At 43.4% G+C, this 20,535-nt stretch overlaps 1 protein-coding gene across 6 annotated transcripts in view; it reads right to left on the bottom strand.

Annotated features, from left to right (window-relative positions):
* LOC126334604 (uncharacterized) overlaps positions 1-20,535 on the bottom strand; it is a 270,217-nt gene that overhangs the window by 242,033 nt on the left and 7,649 nt on the right. For 5 of the 6 annotated variants that reach the window (XM_049997000.1, XM_049997005.1, XM_049997002.1 and 2 more), the window contains exon 2: positions 10,305-10,389. In XM_049997000.1, coding sequence (XP_049852957.1) covers positions 10,305-10,385 — 81 coding nt within the window. In that variant the 5' untranslated portion in view covers positions 10,386-10,389. The remainder of the gene's footprint in view (positions 1-10,304; positions 10,390-20,535) is intronic. The other variant, XM_049997001.1, reaches the window with a different exon arrangement.

The raw sequence follows: 20,535 nt of genomic DNA, 5'->3' as shown, positions 1-20,535 counted from the left end.
AGGATGTCATTTGAATCACTGCAGAGTTTGTTAGTGAGCCTGAATCCATCGTGGCACAGTGGACTGGGAGGTGGACGATGGGGTGACTAGCAGTTCCAGCGGTGCGGATGATCGCATCTGAGACACCTCGCACAAACTCATCAATACAATCCAACAGAGGGGTGGTAAATGTAACAGTAGAGGCACGCAAAGGCCAGCTGGCTCTGTGAAGAGCCCAACAAGGTAGTCGGTCCATCTGGCGTTGGCAAGTAAATGACAGGACCACAGGAAAGTGGTCACTGTCACAAAGGTCATTGCCTGGTGATTAATGCAGTGATGCCACACGATTAGGAGAAGTGATTGCTACAATAATAGATGAAAAGGTGCCATGGGCAACACTGAATTTGGCAGGAGAACCATCATTGAGAAAGCACAGATCTTGGTTGTGAAAAGCTAGTCAATTAGAAAGCCACTAACTGATGAATTTTTACTCCCCCAAAGGAAGAAATGTTGTTGGATTAGTGTAGTCAGTTCAAAATGAGTTAAGTGGTCTGCCTGGAGGTAGGTAAATGTTGTAAGTGGTAATCTCTAAGTTCATTTGCACTGTACTACTACTGCTTCCAATGATGTATAAAGGGGAATTCATTCAGTGAGTACATTGCACAAACCGAAGCACAGACCCCACAAGACGCCCTCCTGGGACCAGCACGGTTCTGACAATGCACAATAACGAAAAAGTATTCAATAATGCTCATCAGTGAAGAGCATTTCTTGAAGAGCTACACAAACTACAGAACAGGAGAAAATAAGGTGGTGTAGTTCCAGCAGGTCACAGTAGCACCCTACATCTACATCTATACTCCGCAAACCACCGTGGATCACAACTTACAGAGTATGTCCCACTGTACCAGTTATTAGGGTTTCTCCCTGTTCCATCTTATATGGAGTACGGAAGAATGATTGTTTGAATGCCTCTGCACGTCCCATAATCATTCTAATCTCCTCCTCATGATCCTTATGTGAGTAATGCTTAGGGGGTTGTGGTATATCCCTGGAGTAATCATTTAAAGCCAGTTCTTGAAACTTTGTTAACAGACTTTTTCGAGACAGTTTAAATCTGTCTTCAAGAGTCTGCCATTTCAGTTCCTTCAGTATCTCTGTAACATTCTCCCATGGATTAAACAAACCTTTGACCATTTACGCTGCCCTTCTCTGTATGCATTCAATATCCCTGTTAGTCCTATTTGCTATGGATCCCAGACATTTTAGCAATATTCTAGGATGGGTCACATGAGTGATTTGTAAGCAATCTCTTTTGTAGACTGATTACACTTCCCCAGAATTCTACCTATAAACCAAAGACTACCACCTGCTTTACCCATGACTGAATCTAGGTGATAATTCCATTTCATATCCCAACAAAGTGATACACCTACATATTTGTACGAGTTGGTCGATTCCAACAGTGACTCGTTGGTATTATAGTCATAGGATACTACATTTTTTCGTTTTGTGAAGTGCAAAATTTTACATTTCTGAACATTTATAGCAAGTTGCCAATCTGTGCACCATGTTGAAATTTTATCAAGATCTGACTGAATATTTATGCAGCTTCTCTCATATAGTATTTCAGCATATACAACTGCATGATCTGCAAAAAGCCTGAGGATTCTATTAGTATTGTCTGTGCAAGACATGAATAGCAAGGGTCCTAACACACTTCCCTGAGGCACACCTGAAGTTATTTCTGCATCTGAAGATGAACCTCCATCTAGATAACATGTTGTGTCCTCCCTGCCAAAAAGTCCTCAATCCAGTCACAAATTTCACTTAATACCCCATATTATACTTTTGACAATAAGTGTAGGTGCAGTACTGAGTCAAATGCTTTTCAGAAATCAAGAAACATTGCATCTGCCTGACTGACTTGGTGCAAAGTTTTCAGTATGTGCGAGTCAGATTTCACGTGATCGATGTTTTTGAAAACCATGCTGGTTGGCATCGAGGAGGTCATTCTGTTCAAGATACCTCATCAAGTTTTAGCTCAGAATATGTTCTAAGATTATTCAATAAATCATTTTTTTATTTTACAAGTCTAGTTCCACAGAACCAAACTGAGGAGCAAATCTCCAAGGTCATGGAACATTTTAGCAGATGAAATTACAACATAAAAGTAATAACAGATAAAATAAAATGAATTAACAATAAAACATAGGAATCAACTTAATTTTTCAAGGAACTCCTCAACAGAACAAAGGAATGACCCACAAGGAAACTTCAGCTTTGATTTGAAAGTGCACGGATTGCTGCTAAGATTTTTGAATTCTTGTGGTAACTTGTTGAAAATGGATGCAGCAGTACACTGCACACCTTTCTGAACAAGATTCAAGGAAGTGCAATCCAAATGAGGCCCATGTCAGAATAGCCAGATTATGAACAGTGGTTGACAAGAGATTCATAAACTTACACCCCTTATTGCCTGAACTACCCATTTCTGAGACAAAAATACCCATCGCGAATGAGAAGAGTTACCCCAAACTATAATACCATATGTCATAAGTAAATGAAAATAAGCAAAGTAGGCTACTTTTTGTGCAAATTTCACTCACTCACTTCAGACACCTTGGGAATAGTACAAATGGCAGCATTAAGTCTTTGAACATGATCCTGAATGTGGGCTTTGCATGACAGTTCACTATCTATCTGAACTCTGATTTGAGCTGTTTACTTTCACTAATCATACATCCATTCTGTGAAACTAAAACTTTGGGTTTTATTGAATTGTGTGTTAGAAAATGTAAAAATGAGTCTTACTGTGATTTAGCATTAATTTATTTTCTACAACCTTTGAACTTGCATCATGAACTATACTATTTGAAACAGTGCCTACATTGCACAACATCCTTTACTACCAAGCTTGTGTCATCAGCAAACAGAAATATTTTATTGGTTGTTTTGTTTTGTTTTAGAGCGCAAAAAGAACTGGGGTTATACGCACCCAGGTCAAAAACATAGAACATGAATATAGAGAGGAGTTAAAAAACAACTACATGTCAATCCCAATTGACATAAGAGAAGACAGCTAAAACCAGGGATGTGGAGAAGGGGCTACAAAAGATGCCATACACAAACGGAGGTACAAAACTAAATATTAAATGGCCTTTGTCATATTGCTTTGATGGACAAAAAATAAAACATGGTCGACAGCCATGTGTCAATCGTTAAAACGGCTGATAACTCAGACGGGAATGTAAACAGTTAAAAAAATGGGCATTCTGTCAGGAAATAGCAGGCAGTTAAAACTTGGGCACAATGTGTACAATATGGTGGGGCAGTGCCAATTATCAAATGATTATGGTTAAAAAGGCAGTGCCTAATATGCAACCTAGTTAAAATGACCTCCTCCCAGTGGGAGGGCTGAGAGGTGGTCATCCAAACCACTGGGAGAGGCGTGATAATCCAGAGCTATATCCTGTGAAGGGAGGACCATTGGTGATGCCAAAGGGACACCATCTCTTGACAGACAGCAACACAGAGATCATCAGAGTGAATATAGGAACTAGCTGGCTGAGGTATGAGGACTGCAACCTTGGCAGCAGCATCAACAGCCTCATTTCCTTGCAGACTGACATGACCAGGAACCCACCAGAAACATCACACTGGCTCCACCAAGAGTGAGCAAGTGACAGTTTTCCTACACCCGTTGCACTAAGGGATGGGTGGTGTACAGCACACAGACTTTTTAAGGACGCTGAATGTGTCTAAGCATAGGACACAATTGAAAAGTCTGTGTTGTTAGATGTACTCAGTGGCCTGATACAGGGTGAAGAGCTTGGCTGTAAATACTGAGAAGTGCACCGGAAGCAGATATTGAAAGATGTGGGCACCAGTGGCGAAGGCACACCCGACACCGCCGCCAGTCTGAGAGCCATCAGTGCTCACAAAGGTATTATTGTTAAATTCCACGTGAAGGTTGTGAAACTGAAGGCGATAGAGTGAGGCTGGAGTTGTGTCCTTAGGAAGAGAAGGAAGGCCAAGGTTAACACAGGCCACTTCAAGAAACCACAGTGGTGGAGGGTTCACACCCATTGGAGAAGTTATAGGTAGTGTTAGAGGCAGTGTGAATTTAAGCCACCAGAGCAAGTGCCGAAAGTTGACTCCAGGAAGTAACAGAGAAGAGGGACGCGCCATATACTGGCGATCAAAGGAATCATCGAAGAAGGAGGCACAGGATGGGTGGCCACACATGGCAGACAAACGGCATGCATACCTGCTGAGGAGAAAGTCAAGGCGGTAGGACATTGGTAGTTCAGCAGCTTCAGCATACAGACATTCAACCAGGCTCGTGTAAAAGGCGCCAGTGGCCAAAAGGATGCCACGATGGTGGATAGTGTTGAGATGGCATAAGAGGGATGGATATGCAGACGCATAAACAAAGCACCCATAGTCTAATTTCGAATGGACAAGGGACCGGTACAAACAGAGGAGGGTGGTTCGATCAACACCCCAGGAAGTATTACCGAGGACATGTAGGACATTGAGGGACCACATACAGCAGGCTGCCAGGAAAGACACATGAGGGGACCAAGAGAGTTTCCTATCGAGCATGAGTCCCAGGAATTTCAGTTTCAATGAATGGAAGAGCAAGAGGCCCAAGATGCAAAGATGGTGGGAGAAAACAATTGTGCTGCCAGAAATTCATACGACTGTTTTGTCAGTGGAAAAATGAAAGCCATTGTTGATGCTCCGGGAGTAAAGACGATCAAGACATGGCTGTAGACACTGCTCAGCAAGACAGGTCCATGGAGAATTGCAATAGATGGCAAAATTGTCAACCCTAAGGGAGCCAGAGATGATCACTGGGAGACAGACCATTATGTGGTTAATGGCGATAGCAACAAGGACAATGCTTGGGATGGAACCCTGAGGCCCACCGTTTTCCTGGATGAAGGTGTCCGACAAGGCAAAACCCATATGCACCTTCCTGAAGGAAACAGGGCAGGTGGCTACGGAAGCCCCACGTGTAAAGAGTACAGAGGATATCAGTTCTCCAGAAGGTGTCATAGGCCTTCTCCAAAGTGAAAAACACAAAAACAGTCTGGGATTTCTGCATAAAACCATTCATGAGATGGGTGGACAACGTAACGAGATGGTGAACTGCAGAAGGGCACACTCTAAATCCACACTGTGCAGTTGTCAGTAAATTGCAAGACTCTAGCCACCATACCAGCCAGGCATGAATCATGTGTTCATCACTTTTGAAACACAGCTGGTGAGAGAGATGGGGCAGTAGCTAGAAGGAAGGTTGGAAGGTTTTTGTCCTTACAGGGCTTAGGTATGAGTATGTCAGTGGCTTCAAGGCAACATCCGCGAAATGTGCCCTTTGCCCAGATGCGGTTGAAAACATATTAAGCAGAAAGTGCTTGCCCACAAAAAAAAGGTACTGCAACCTTTGAATGTGGACAGCATCTGGCCCTGGGGAGGAGGATCAGGATGAACTGAGAGCATCATCTAGCTCCCTCATAGTAAAGGCAGCATTGCAGCACTCATGATTCTGAGAAGAAAAGGGTATCGCACAAGCCTCCTTCGCTTGTTTCCGATGGAGTAAGGTAGGGTGATAGTGGGAAGAGCTCAAAATTTCTGCAAAATGGTGGCCCATTGTGTTCGAGATAGCAACAGGGTCCATGATGAGATCATCTGCTACTGTCAGGCTGGAAACTGGCGAATGGATCTTGGTCCCAGAGAACCATTGGAGGTTGGTCCATGCGACAGAGAAAGGGGTGAAACTGTTGAAAGAACTAGTTAATTAAATCCAGCTAGCTTTTTTGCTGTCCCAAAGAATGCGACGACAAGTTCCACTCATCTGTTTATAAGGAATGCAGTTTGCCATCATAGGATGATAGGTAAAAAAACAGATAACACGATGTCAGTGCACTAATTGCAGCGCCGCATGCCTCAGTCCACAAAGGGACCGGGACACGATGTAGTAAAGATGGAGTGCGAGGAATGCAAAATTCTGCAGCAGTACAGAAAACATTTGTGAGATATTCCACCTGGTCATCACAACTGGGGAAACCTTGTTCTTCGAAGGTTGCCACAGAGAAGAAAAGCCGCCAGTCTCAGGAAGTATGGACCACTCAAGACGGTGGGCAAGCTGGGCACTGCAGAAGGATAAGTCCAAATGGGAATAGCTGTGCGAGGAGTTGGAAAGGAATGTGGGTGCTCCAGTGTTAAGGTGAACAGGTTTAGTTGATTAAGATGATCAGCCAAGAGGGCACCTCTCTGACATGTTATGGGAGAACCCCAAAGGAGACAATGTGCATTAAAGTCACTGAGTAGCAGAAATAGGGGAGGTAGCTGCCCAATAAACTGAAAGAAATCGGCCCTAGTGACATCGAATGATGGAGGGACATAAATGGTACAGAGCGAAAATGTCAGGTGAGGAAGGAAAAGGCGAACTGCAACAGGTTGAAGATGGGTAGTCAGCGAAGTGGGTTGACTCAGAATGTCATCCCGTAAAAGCAGCATGATGTCCCCATGAGATGGAATGCCAACCTCAGGGAGAAGTTCAAATCAAACTGGGAAGAAAAGTGAAAGCTCAAAGCAATAGTGAGGATGCAATTTTCTTTCCTGAAGGCAGAGTACAAGGGGAAGCTGCAATGCTAAAAGCAGCCATAAATCCTCTTTGTGGGACCCAAGCCCACGAACATTCCTTTGGAGGAGAGTCATGAGAAAGAAATGAAGCGGTGTCACCTCGAGGGCTACCGAATGACAGCCTGTGAAGGCTCACTGCTACAGGGCACAGAAGGAGGATCCTGCTCCACGAGGTCCAAAGAAGCATCAGCGTGCTTGTGCTGTTGGACTGTGGAATCCAACGTAGAAAAACGGTTGGTATTGTGCACTGGCGACACGGAGGCTAGCTGGGCTGAAGTATCACATGGCAACACCGTTGAATATGATCTTCAGGTCGGTGAAGGATAAGACCATTTGTCTTTGGCGGACTACTTCAATCCTTTCCAGTTAGCAGAGGAAAAGTCGGGTGTTGTTTGGCTGGAGGTACCTGTATGTAGGAAGTCTTCCCAGGAGTACTCCTTCTGTCCCTTCCGTCCTACCAGTTGTGTAACTGGTGGCTTCGCCCCTCGAGGCGAGAGTTTGATGGCATATTGCACAGCTGGATAGAGGGACGGTGACACTGGGAAATTTCAAAACCTCAGCACTGAATTCAAGGTTGCGTGTTTGCATGGCCATATCCTTCATCGAGCAAGTGGTAAGACTAACAGAACTATAGGTGCCAGACAGAAGAACACAAGGTTTGTGACTAGACAGTAACTCGCAAGCCACTGGGTAAGGCACTTTTTCCTTTGCCCAGATCTCCTGGACAGCCCGCTCATCAAGATACATGGGACAATCCCGAGAGAAGGCAGCATGGCCGCCATTGCACTTGATACAGCGGGGAGGAGGCAGACAATCGCCCTCATGTGCATCCCTACCACAGGTTACACATTTGGCTGGGTGCCTACAGGACTCTCAAGTGTGGTTGGAACGATGGCACTGGTAGCAGTGCATAGTGTTGGGAACGTACAGTTGGACTGTGATAATTTCATAGCCTGCTTTGATCTTCGACAGAAGCACCACGCTATCAAAGGTGAGAAAAAGAGTGCGGCTGGGTACTAAGGAGGAATGTACCGTTTCCATCATCCAATGGATGGCAATGACACCCTGATCAGAGAGGTAATATTGGATTTCAACCTCAGTCAGACTGTTGAGCAGCATAGTGTAAATAACACCAGGGGAAGAATTCAGAGTTCTATGGGCCTCGATATGAACAGGATGACCGTGGAGAAGTGAGGCAGCAAGCAGTTGTTGCACTTGAGAATCATAAGAAACCCCCAAAAGCAAAGTGCCATTCTGTAAACGAGAACAGGATTTCACAGTGCTGGGAATGGGATCAACACCTTTCTGAATAATAAACAGATTTACCACTGCGAAGGACTGGCCGTCTCCAGTATGGAGACCACAAGGAACGGTAGTGCAGCTGGAAGAGTCAGCGAATCATTAGCCTCATTCCATTTACATTTCATATATGTTGATTGTGACGATGATTGGTTCATTGTGAGAAAATTCCCCACAATTGCCAGCATCTCCAATGGCATGCTCCTTCTAACTAGGGGTCCCCTTCACAATGGGGTGCACCTGCCTTAGGTGAACCTCAGGTCACACATACTGAACACCTGACAGAGGGACCAATCAGCAATTTGGGAACATAGTAGCTCAGGCAATCACCCTCCCCTGGTCCTGACCTGTACCAGGGGGAATGTGCGAACCCTACCTGACAACCGAGGGCTGGGAACTACGTGTTACCCAGTCACCTATTACACGCCAGATGTGTGGGTCGGGCTTCAGGAGCACACAAGGAGGAAGAAGAAAAAGAGGAACCTCAAACACCGAAGTGGAGGAATGAGAAGAGAAGGGAAACAAAGAAAGGGAAAGTGAACAGAAAACAGTGTTGAGACTGTTCTTATATCAGCAACAGACAATGCGGAACATTCCCATTAACATCCCAGACATGTTCCCCAAGGGAGGGGAAAAGGAATAGCAAAAACATAGAAATGCAGCACGGAAGGGAAAAGACGCTGCAAAGGCTGGGGCCCCATGGTACACAAGCTCAAACCCGCCAAAGAGAGGCGAGCCCCTTGGGGAAGAAATATTTAGAATCAACTGTAATAGTAGAGGGCATGTCTAGGGTATTGGACAGCAGGTTTGCGGATCATTTCTACTACCCTTCTTGTAGATGGGTGTGTCCTGTGCCTTTTTCCACAAACTGGGCACGGCTTTTTGTTCGATAGATCTATGAGAAATTACAGTGAAAAGAGGGGCTAACTCAACTGCAAATTCAATACAGAATCTGACAGGGATTGCATTGGGACCTGGAACTTTGTTCAATTTTAACGATTTCAGCTGTTTCTCAACATCAGTGACACTCATACTTATTTCACTCAGCTTTTCAGTGGTATGATGATTAAACTGTTACAATTCTCTTGGGTTCTTCTTCATAAAGAAAGATTTTAAAATGGAGTTAAGTATTTCATCTTTTGCTTTGCTACACTCAATTTCATTTCCTGTCTCATTTGCTAAGGACGGAACACTACCTTTGGTGCCATTAATAGCCTTTACATACAACCAGAATTTCTTTGGTTTTTGTGATATGTTATTTGACAGTATTAGGCTACGGTATTATTGGAGGTATTACACATTGCTCTCTTGACAGCCAAACAGGTTTCATTCAGCATCTCTCCATCTATAGTCCTATGCTTTGTTTTACACCTATTATGCAGTGATCTCTGGTTCTTTAGAAGCGGAATTTCGAACAATATCTTCTTAAACAATACCTACAATGGAAGTTACCAAATTTTCAAGTTTCTATGCTTAGCAGTTTCGGCTGGGCAATGACCAGTCAGTGAATCAGCCAGGCACTATTTCACCTCTAGGGATTGGATTTCCAAAAACAAATACTAATTTTCACAGATGAAGCTTTAAAAATACTTTAGTAGGTTATTAATACAATTTATGTTCAAAAAGCTTTCACCCACTATTTCATCTCTGAAGGAGTAAAATTTCCGAAAACAGTGAAACACTCATTTATTTACTCCTGAACAACAAACCAAATGCCAATTTTCATAGGTGTAGCTTCAAAATCGCCTTAATAGTGACATATATAAAAAACTTTCATCTCCTATTGCACCCCTTTAGGGGCAGGAATAGAGTAATCTGTCATCTCAACCTTACATGTACAATGCACTGCTCTAAAACATTCCATTATTTCTCTCAACACCCACTATTTTTTCATCATTCTGCTACATCACTTCTCTTGAGTTTTTAAAACATATTTGCAGCTAGATTAAGACAATTAAAGTCATCTTGAAAGAAAGAAATATAAATAATTACAGTAATCATGGTTTCCTTTGCAACTATTCTGTAACTTTTGTTTACACTATTTTCTTTTTTAATCCTCTGCAAAGCACATCACTAATTCAGCATCCATATTAGTCTTGTTGCAAGCTCTGTAACAATTTCTATATGTACGAAATTACTTTTACGCCAGTCCTGATTATTTCATACTAAATGACAGGAGAAACATCAACCTACATTTTTACCAGAGAATACATTTTGCAAATAACATGAATATGTAAATAAATAATTACCAATGCACTTCCAACTGGCAAATACTTCTATTATTTGCACCACAGTTTAGATGAAAACCAGTCCTGTTACATGAAATGAAGGGTATACTAACATCTGCAGCTACAATAAAACAGTTATTATACCTGCTCATTTTGCCCCAAAGCTGATGGTCCAGCACGTACGGAAGACTCCGGTGATGACTGCTCTCTACTGCCATCATCCATCTGTCTGCAAGTGAAATGTTAAAAGAATTCAAAGAAAGCTCTATGACACAGTACATTTTAAAGAGAAAATTCAATCAATTTGTCAAAAAAGTCCATGACTGACAGGCTACGCAGCATGTTTCCCAAATGAGGAGACCTGGAGGTCATGAGGGCCCAAAACATGAACTTTTTATTTAACAAAATTCTATGATTCTTCCCAATTCTAAAAATACAAGTTGCTCTCCAAAATTTTTGGGACTGGTGGTGCCATATGTTGAAAACCTTACCTTTGGACTAATGGTCACCCATCCCAGAGCTTCTGCCACTGATCAAACTTTTCCTGGAAGTCCTGTTCTTTGAGAGTGTTAATCACCACCAGCGATACTTCTTGAATCCTCCCTAGAGGGTTGAACCAATGGGCTATCAACTTGAGTTTCAGTTTTGGGAATAGCATGAAGTCACAAGGGGCCAAATCTGGCGAGCACAGTGGGTGGGGTATAACCACCATGTTGTTTTTTGCCAAAAAGGTCCTGGTGAGTAAGCACGTGTGACAGGGCGCATTGCTGTGATGCAGCAGCCAGTTCCCTTGACACCAAAGTTCGGGCCGTCGTCACTGCTCGTTTTCAGGGAGCCATCGCAAAACGTCACAGTAGTACTTGGAATTCACTGTTTGTTTGGGTGGGATGAATTCTTTGTGTACAATTCCCTTGGCATCAAAGAAAATGATGATCATGCTCATCACTTTGGTCTTCACCTATCTCGCTTTTTTAGGTCTTGGAGATCCCGGCCTCTTCCACTGGGATGGTAGTTGCTACGTCTCTGGGTCATAACCATAAATCCAGCTCTCGTCAGCGGTGCTAACCGGTGACAAGAAGGTTGGATCACCAGATGCAGTCTGACGAAGGTCTACATCTACACCTACATCTACATTTATACTCCGCAAGCCACCCAATGGTGTGTGGTGGAGGGCACTTTATGTGCCACTGTCATTACCTCCCTTTCCTGTTCAGTCACGTATAGTTCGCGGGAAGAACGACTATCTGAAAGCCTCCGTGCACGCTCTAATCTCTCTAATTTTACATTTGTGATCTCCTCGGGAGGTATAAGTAGGGGGAAGCAATATATTCGATATCTCATCCAGAAACGCACCCTCTCGAAACCTGGTGAGCAAGTTACACCGCGAGGCAGAGCGCCTCTCTTGCAGAGTCTGCCACTTGAGTTTGCTAAACATCTCCGTAACGCTATCACGGTTACCAAATAACCCTGTGACGAAACGCGTCGCTCTTCTTTGGATCTTCTCTATCTCCTCCGTCAACCCGATCTGGTACGGATCCCACACTGATGAGCAATACTCAAGTATAGGTCCAACGAGTGTTTTGTAAGCCACCTCCTTTGTTGATGGACTACATTTTCTAAGGACTCTCTCAATGAATCTCAAACTGGCACCCGCCTCACCAACAAATAATTTTATATGACCATTCCACTTCAAATCGATCCGTACGCATACTCTCAGATATTTTTCAGAAGTAACTGCTACCAGTGTTTGTTGCGCTATCATATAATCATACAATAAAGGATCCTTCTTTCTATGTATTCGCAATATATTACATTTGTTTATGTTAAGGGTCAGTTGCCACTCTCTGCACTAAGTGCCTATCCGCTGCAGATCTTCGTGCATTTCGCTACAATTTTTTAATGCTGCCACACACCTGGTCTGATATTCCGTAGGCTCTTACTTTGTTTATCAGGCGACAGTGCGGAACTGTATCAAACGCCTTCCGGAAGTCAAGGAAAATAGCATCTACCTGAGAGCCTGTATCTAATATTTTCTGGGTCTCATGAACAAATAAAGCGAGTTGAGTCTCACACGATCGTTGTTTCCGGAATCCATGTTGTTTCCTACAGAGTAGATTCTGGGTTTCCAAAAAGTATTTGAGAATTTTAGCATCGCGTTTTAGTACCTGAATAGTGTAAATTCGCATACTCGTTTGTCTTCTGTTTTTGTTTTGAACGGCCAGTGTCGGTTGGTCACAGCCAGTATACTCTCTGCCGCCGTTGGATAAGCAGCTGCCAGCAGAAAGTCATACACTCCTAGCTCACTTATTTGTTACATAGTTTAATTCTTAATTTCTTTGTGTGTTTTTGGTACTTGCATTGCTTAATTCATAAATTTCAGGTGTATTATACTATTTGAGAGTTGTAGCATCGCGTTTTAGTACCTGAATAGTGTAAAATCGCGTTGTCTCCTTCCGCCGCCGAGTAGTGTGTCAGCAGTGCGCAAGTAGCAGCATTACTGCATTTACTAGGCAATCTTGTATTTTAATAACCATTTAAATTTTGTGTCGATTTGTTTGTGCTCTCTGTAGATTAGTTCAGACGTTCTGTGCACAACAGTTTTTAGCATGAATAGGAACTGCAACTGCTGTGTTCGGATGCAGGCTGAGTTGGCATCCCTTCGCTCCCAGCTTCAGGCAGTGTTGGCTTCGGTCACACAGCTTGAGGCTGTTGCCAATGTGCATCACTGTGGGGGTCCGGATGGGGGTTTGTCGGGGACGGCCAGTTGTCCCACGCATCCCCCGATCGGACTACGACTGTGGTTGCCCAGGATACTGCCCAGATTGAGGCTCCTGATCCCTCTCACCTGTGGTAGAGTGGGAGGTCGTTCTCAAGGTGTGGCAGGGGGCGAAAGACATTTCAGAGGGCTGAACGGAAGGCCTCTCCAGTTTGTCTGATGAACCGGTTTCAGGCTCTGTCTCAGACTGATACTGATCTTCGACCGGACATGGCTGCTTGTCCTGTTCCAGAGGTTGCCCCTCAGTCTGCAAAATCCGGGCAGTCGCAGAGGGTGGGCTTACTGGTAGTTGGGAGCTCCAACGTCAGGCGCGTAATGGGGCCCCTTAGGGATATGGCAGCAAGAGAGGAGAAGAAAACCAATGTGCACTCCGTGTGCATACCGGGGGGAGTCATTCCAGATGTGGAAAGGGCCCTTCCGGATGCCATGTAGCGTACAGAGTGCACCCATCTGCAGGTAGTCGCTCATGTCGGCACCAATTATGTGTGTTGCTATGGATCAGAGGAAATCCTCTCTGGCTTCCGGCGGCTATCTGATTTTGTGAAGACTGCCAGTCTCGCTAGCGGGATGAAAGCAGAGCTCACCATCTGCAGCATCGTCGACAGGATGGACTGAGGACCTTTGGTACAGAGCCAAGTGGAGGGTCTGAATCAGAGGCTGAAACGGTTCTGCGACTGTGTGGGCTGCAGATTCCTCGACTTGCGCCATAGGGTGGTGGGGTTTCGGGTTCTGCTGGATAGGTCAGGAGTCCACTACATGCAGCAAGCGGCTACACGGGTAGCAGGGGTTGTGTGGCGTGGGCTGGGCGGTTTTTTAGGTTAGATGGCCTCGGGCAAGTACAGAAAGGGCAACAGCCTCAAAGGGTGCGGGGCAAAGTCAGGACATGCGGGGACCAAGCGCCAATCGGTATTGTAATTGTAAACTGTCAAAGCTGCATTGGTAAAGTACCGGAACTTCAAGCGCTGATAGAAAGCACCGAAGCTGAAATATTTATAGGTACAGAAAGCTGGCTTAAGCCAGAGAGAAATTCAGCTGAAATTTTTACAAAGGCACAGACGGTGTTTAGAAGGGATAGATTGCATGCAACCGGTGGTGGCGTATTTGTCGCTGTTAGTAGTAGTTTATCCTGTAGTGAAGTTGAAGTGGATAGTTCCTGTGAAATGTTATGGGTGGAGGTTACAATCAACAACCAAGCTAGGTTAATAATTGGCTCCTTTTACCGACCTCCCGACTCAGCAGCTTTAGTGGCAGAACAACTGAGAGAAAATTTGGAATACATTTCACATAAATTTTCTCAGCATGTTATAGTCTTAGGTGGAGATTTCAATTTACCAGATATACAGTGGGACACTCAGATGTTTAGGACGGGTGGTAGGGACAGAGCATTGAGTGACATTATACTGAGTGCACTATCCGAAAATTACCTCGAGCAATTAAACAGAGAACCAACTCGTGGAGATAGCATCTTGGACCTGCTGATAACAAACAGACCCGAACTTTTCGACTCTGTATGTGCAGAACAAAGGGAGGAAGGTTTATCTGTTTAGCAAGAATAATAGAAGGCAAATTTCAGACTACCTAACAGATCAAAACGAAAATTTCTGTTCCGGCACTGACAATGTTGAGTGTTTATGGAAAAATTTCAACGCAACCATAAAATGCGTTTTAGAGAGGTACATGCTGAGTAAAACTGTGAGGGATGGGAAAAACCTACCGTGGTACAACAACAAAGTTAGGAAACTACTGCAAAAGCAAAGAGAGCTTCACTGCAAGTTTAAACGCAGCCAAAACCTCTCAGACAAACAGAAGCTAAACAATGTCAAAGTTAGTGTAAGGAGGGCTATGCGTGAAGCGTTCACTGAATTCGAAAGTAAAATTCTATGTACCAACTTGACAGAAAATCCTAGGAAGTTTTCGTCTTACGTTAAGTCAGTAAGTGGCTCGCAACAACATATCCAGACACTCCGGGATGATGATGGCATTGAAACAGAGGATGACACGCGTAAAGCTGAAATACTAAACACCTTTTTCCAAAGCTGTTTCACAGAAGAAGACCGCACTGCAGTTCCTTCTCTAAATCCTCGCACAAACGAAAAAATGGCTGACATCGAAATAAATGTCCAAGGAATAGAAAAGCAACTGGAATCACTCAACATAGGAAAGTCCACTGGACCTGATGGGATACTAATTCGATTCTACACAGAGCATGTGAAAGAACTTGGCCCCCCTTCTAACAGCCGTGTACCGCAAGTCTCTAGAGGAACGGAAGGTTCCAAATGATTGGAAAAGAGCACAGGTAGTCCCACTCTTCAAGAAGGGTCGTCGAGCAGATGCGCAAAACTACAGACCTATATCTCTGACGTCTATCTGTTGTAGAATTTTAGAACATGTTTTTTGCTCGAGTATCATGTCCATCCACACTTCAACATGCAGTGCCTTCTGATCGGCAGTTAAGATCCTTGATACAAATTTTAGGACAACATGATGCATGCCCAATTCATCAGTCAAAATTTGTTGACATGTCCCATAACCAATACCCACTTCATCCGCAACACCTTGAATGGTTCGACATCGATCCGCATGAACCAACTGTTGAAGTTTGGCAACAATGTCTGGTGTTGTGCAGCTAACGGGCCTTCCAGTGTGAGGATCATCTTCGACGTCTGCACGGCCAGCCCTGAACCGAGCATGCCACTCAAACGCTTATGGCTCATGCTCTGTCCCCCAAACTCTTGTTGAATTATTGCAAGGGTCTCCATAGCACTTTTCCCGAGATTCGCACAGAATTTGATACACATGTGCTGTTCTGTTCGCAGATCCATTGTAAAATCGCCACCCACCAAACAAAGAGTATTATGGAAATCACTGTGGACACGCAACACACCCTCCCAGCTGAATGCCAATCTGACTCAGATATGCAGCTCTCGCTACCCAGCGGTGCAGAGATTTACTAATCCTACTTTCCAGATGGCAGCACGAGTCCCAAAAATTTTTGATTCCACCTCATATATACTTTATGTACAGTACCTGATCATTTTCATGCTTAAATGCCTTTCTAAAGCAGATGTTGTATGTGAATGCCTGGCTGTCAAACACAAAACCTTGTCTACAAAGTCTCACTAATTTATTTTGGTGCTGCTATTTTTGTAGAAACTCATTTGTGTGACATCCTTGAAGAACATATCAATTGTACTACAAGGTGGGATTTATTGCAATTGATGTTTATGTTGATACAAGTAGATTAGTTTACTTATGATTTTGTGTGCCTTTGCTCTGTAAACTTGTTGTTTTGATGGTGTGTTTCAACCATTTCACACAAGTAAGTTTTATGGTAGTCAACACAAGCTTGTAGTTGGAAATTGCAAAAATGAAGAAATTGTTATGCCATAGCTAAGAGAGGTTACGCCTAAATGTTCACTAGACAGTGATTCAAAACTCAAGTTGAAACATGTAAATAGTGAAAATAACAGTTACATTTTAATTAGTAAGTGTAAGCTTTCAGAGTTGCTTTTGTCTGTTGCTAAACATAAGTACTGTAATAGTCAAAAATCACTTATATTTAGTGAGGACATAAGAGAAAAGGCCTATTCAGCAAAATAATAGGGTGTAAAGTAACAAACTGTACTATGAAATCTGTAAAATGCACAAAATATAGTGAATATATGCCTTGCTTATGCCCTGAGGTGTACTGGAAAGAAAGAAAAAGAACCCAGGTATTCTGTGCTATAAAATATCTCCCACTGCCACCTGTAAAATCTGAAAGGTATTATAAACGTTTGCACAATGCCCTAACAGGGCAGAGGTGACGTCACATATTACTGGACGGAGTTGCGGCAGTTACCTCTGTAGATACTGTCCAGGCAAGGTGCTGGACTATTAATGGCTCACAAAACATTGCCAAAATTGTGCAAATAAGGTAAGTCAACACAAATGTGACAAAAACTTCAAATGTTTCAGTGGTGGTATGGAAAGAAAGTCTCTTTTTAGTAGGTCAGTTGCTACACCTGGTGTGCTATACATACACCACCTTGATGATGGTGACTCTTAAGCCTTCAAAAGTGCTGTAGCTGCTAAACCATGTGGTGAAGCTGAAATTTAAAAAAAGTAGAATGGGCAGAGGTGACGTCACATATTACTGGACGGAGTTGTCGCAGTTACCTCTGTAGATACTGTCCAGGCAAGGTGCTGGACTATTAATGGCTCACAAAACATTGCCAAAATTGTGCAAATAAGGTAAGTCAACACAAATGTGACAAAAACTTCAAATGTTTCAGTGGTGGTATGGAAAGAAAGTCTCTTTTTAGTAGGTCAGTTGCTACACCTGGTGTGCTATACATACACCACCTTGATGATGGTGACTCTTAAGCCTTCAAAAGTGCTGTAGCTGCTAAACCATGTGGTGAAGCTGAAATTTAAAAAAAGTAGAATGTATAGGGCATGTGCAGGAGAGAGTGGAGGCACAATAGGAAACTATGCAAGGACATGACAAGGAAAGAAGTCTCTGGTGGCGAAGGAATTGGTGAACACGGCAGACTCACCAAATCAGAAATAGAAAACCTCACAGAATATTATGGTCTATCCACCAGGAGGAACTGCAAAACTGTCAGTGAGACGGGAAAAGCAATTTGGCCATTTCTGTTTCACAGAATATCCACTAACGAGCAACCATAGAGTGGCCTCTGCCCAAAAGGAAACACTTCATGGTCAAAGTATAATATGTGTAAGACAAATGGACAAAAACATACACATGCAAAGCACATACCAGAAACTGTTATGGTAAAAGTAAAGCCAATATATAGAAATCTTTCAGATTCTAGACTCCACAAAAAAATTTTACTTGGAAAACACACAATTCCAATGAAAGCTTCAATAGCTGCATTTGGGAACACTTGCCAAAAACTGTTTTTGTTTGCATCTCAGCTTTTCAGATTGGTGTGATGGATCCCATAACATATTTTAATGATGGTGTAAAAAGCAGCTTAAAATCCATAAGCAGACTGGCATCACAACTGGGACAACATGAAAAGTGGGCAGCTACAAGAAGACAGGCAATGTGTTGCTGAAAATGAAAAAGTTGGTGAAAGCATAACAAAGGAGGCCAGAATAACAAAGAAAAAAAAAGAAAACTAAATAAGATAACAACGACACTCATAGTCATAAATTATTATGGAGCTGGAAAGTTTTTATACATTATCATTGAGAAGAAAATGACATGCAAAATTTTAGTTTCAGTTTCCCCTAGTCAATGTTTTTTGCATACTTAGGTATTATTATCTCATCCAATATTACAGTTACAAAAAGAAAATTTTGCAAGAATAACAATATACTGCTTGTCTACGCTGAGAAGAACATTATTCAACAATGTATTAAACATTTTAAGCTGAAACATGTAAAATGTTCTTAAATTATTAGAAGAAAAAATTGACTTCTAAAAAACATTTTATTAAATGCACAAAACAACACATTGGTAAATATATGTGGTTTACTGTTTCAACAAGTTAACTAAAAGACTGAAATTTGTTTTGACCTTTTATTTTTTAATAGTATGAAAATACAGAGTACCTGAAAAAATAGATGTATTTCAAACAATGGAAACTCCTGGTAGGAATATCAACAATGTAGGAAAAGAAATCCTACTGCCAGCTCGGAGTACCACTATCCGATGCCTATCATACCCACAGTGTTCCTCCTTGTCCATCTCTCATAGCAGCTAAACCCTGTCTGGCTGACCTTTCCATCTCGCCACATCCCTCAAAATTTCCTATCAATCGGCGTCCAAATCCAAATCTAGAGCCAAAACACTTCCTTATCACTGTTGTTAACTTTTCCACCAAAACCCTGAGCTCCATAGAAGTTTCAGTACTATCCAAAGGCCTCACCTTTAGCCCTACACCCAAATTTAATCATGCTGGACTTGTCGAAGACCTACTCCACTTCTCCCGAACCCTGCAATGGAAGCACTTCTTTTCTGCCAATCCCTCCAACCAAAACCACCCTAATTCCAACACTGAATCCGCTCTCTTCCAGTTCATACCACCATCCAACCATAATCCCCCCCCCCCACATAACCACCCGCTGGTCACCTTCCAGGAACTCCTTACCTCCAACTTATCCTCACCATCCTTCTATAGGTCCCTTCCACCACAGAGTACCAATCTTTCAGAAGAAAAAGGACAGCCATACACAACCTCAAAATGAATCCTGACCTAATAATCCTATCTGCAGGTGAAGGTTCCACTACTGTTGTTATGAATCGTAGTGACTACCTGGCAGAAGGCCTCAACCAATTACGTGACTCCTCCACCTATAAACACTGCCAGAGTGATCCCTTCCTGGAAGTCCAACACAAACTCAGATCTCTGTTTAAGGCCTTCCTGGAACATATCCCCTGAATCCATTTCCCTCCTCACCCATATGACACCCCACACACCCACCTTTCCCATGCTCTCCAAAAATCCACAAACCCAACAAAACTGGATGCCCCATGTGGCTGGTTATTATGTTCAAACTGAAAGAATTTCAGCCCTCAATGACCAACCAATTGTCCATAACCCAGCCTCCTACATCAAAGACTCTCCACCATCCCATCCCTTTACCTCCTGGATCCCTACTTGTCACTGTTGACACCTCCTACCTATACACCAACATCCCTCATGCCCATGGTCTCACCACTGTTTCCCAACATCCTTTACATTCCAAACCCACTACCTCATTCATCATACATCTTAATAACTCTATCCTAACCCACAACTACTTCTCATTTGGAGGAGAGGGATGTACACAAATCCACAGCACAGCCATGGACACCCGCACAGCGCCCTCCAATGTCAACATATCAAAACACCAAACCCCTAGTCTGGTTCATTGATGACATCTACATGATCTGAACTAAAGACCAAGACACACTATCTTTGTTCCATCAGAACCGCATCACTTCCTCTCCCATCTGCTTCACGTGGTCCTCCTCAACCCAGTGTGACACCTTCCTAGATGTTGACCTCCTCCTCTCTGATGGCTCCATCTGCACCTCTGTCCACATTAAACCCATCAATTACCAACAGTACGTGGATTTTGACAGCTGTCATCCTTTTCACACCACGCAATCCATCCCATATAATCTGGCCAGTCAGTCACAGTGTATTTGCAGTGACAAACAACTCCCTTGATCAATATGCTGAGGGTCTCACCAAGGCCTTCACAGACAGGCACTATCCCATAGACCTAGTCTGCGAACAGACCTCATGTGCCATTTCCTCTCACAGCCCCAATCCTCCCACCACCCCCAAGACCCTGTCACAAAGGAGTGTCCCCTTCATCACCCAGTGCCACCCCAGACTGGAACATCTGAACCATATAATTCACCAGGCCTTTGATTACCTACCATCATGCTCTGAAATGAGGGACATCCTGCCTGAGATATTTCCCATCCTTCCTACTATGGTGCTCTGTCACCCACCCATCATCCACAACATCCTAGTCCATCCCAATGCTACTCCCTACCTCAAATTCTTGGCACAATGGTCATATCCCTGTGGAAGACCCAGGTGCAAAACCTGCCCAATCCACCCACCCAGCACTTCCTATTCCAGTCCTGTCACA

This window comes from Schistocerca gregaria, chromosome 2, assembly GCF_023897955.1.
Source record: "Schistocerca gregaria isolate iqSchGreg1 chromosome 2, iqSchGreg1.2, whole genome shotgun sequence".
In the NCBI taxonomy this organism is placed as follows: Eukaryota; Metazoa; Arthropoda; class Insecta; order Orthoptera; family Acrididae; genus Schistocerca; species Schistocerca gregaria.
Note: the sequence above shows the minus strand (reverse complement) of the source record. Positions and strands in the feature narration are given on the sequence as shown.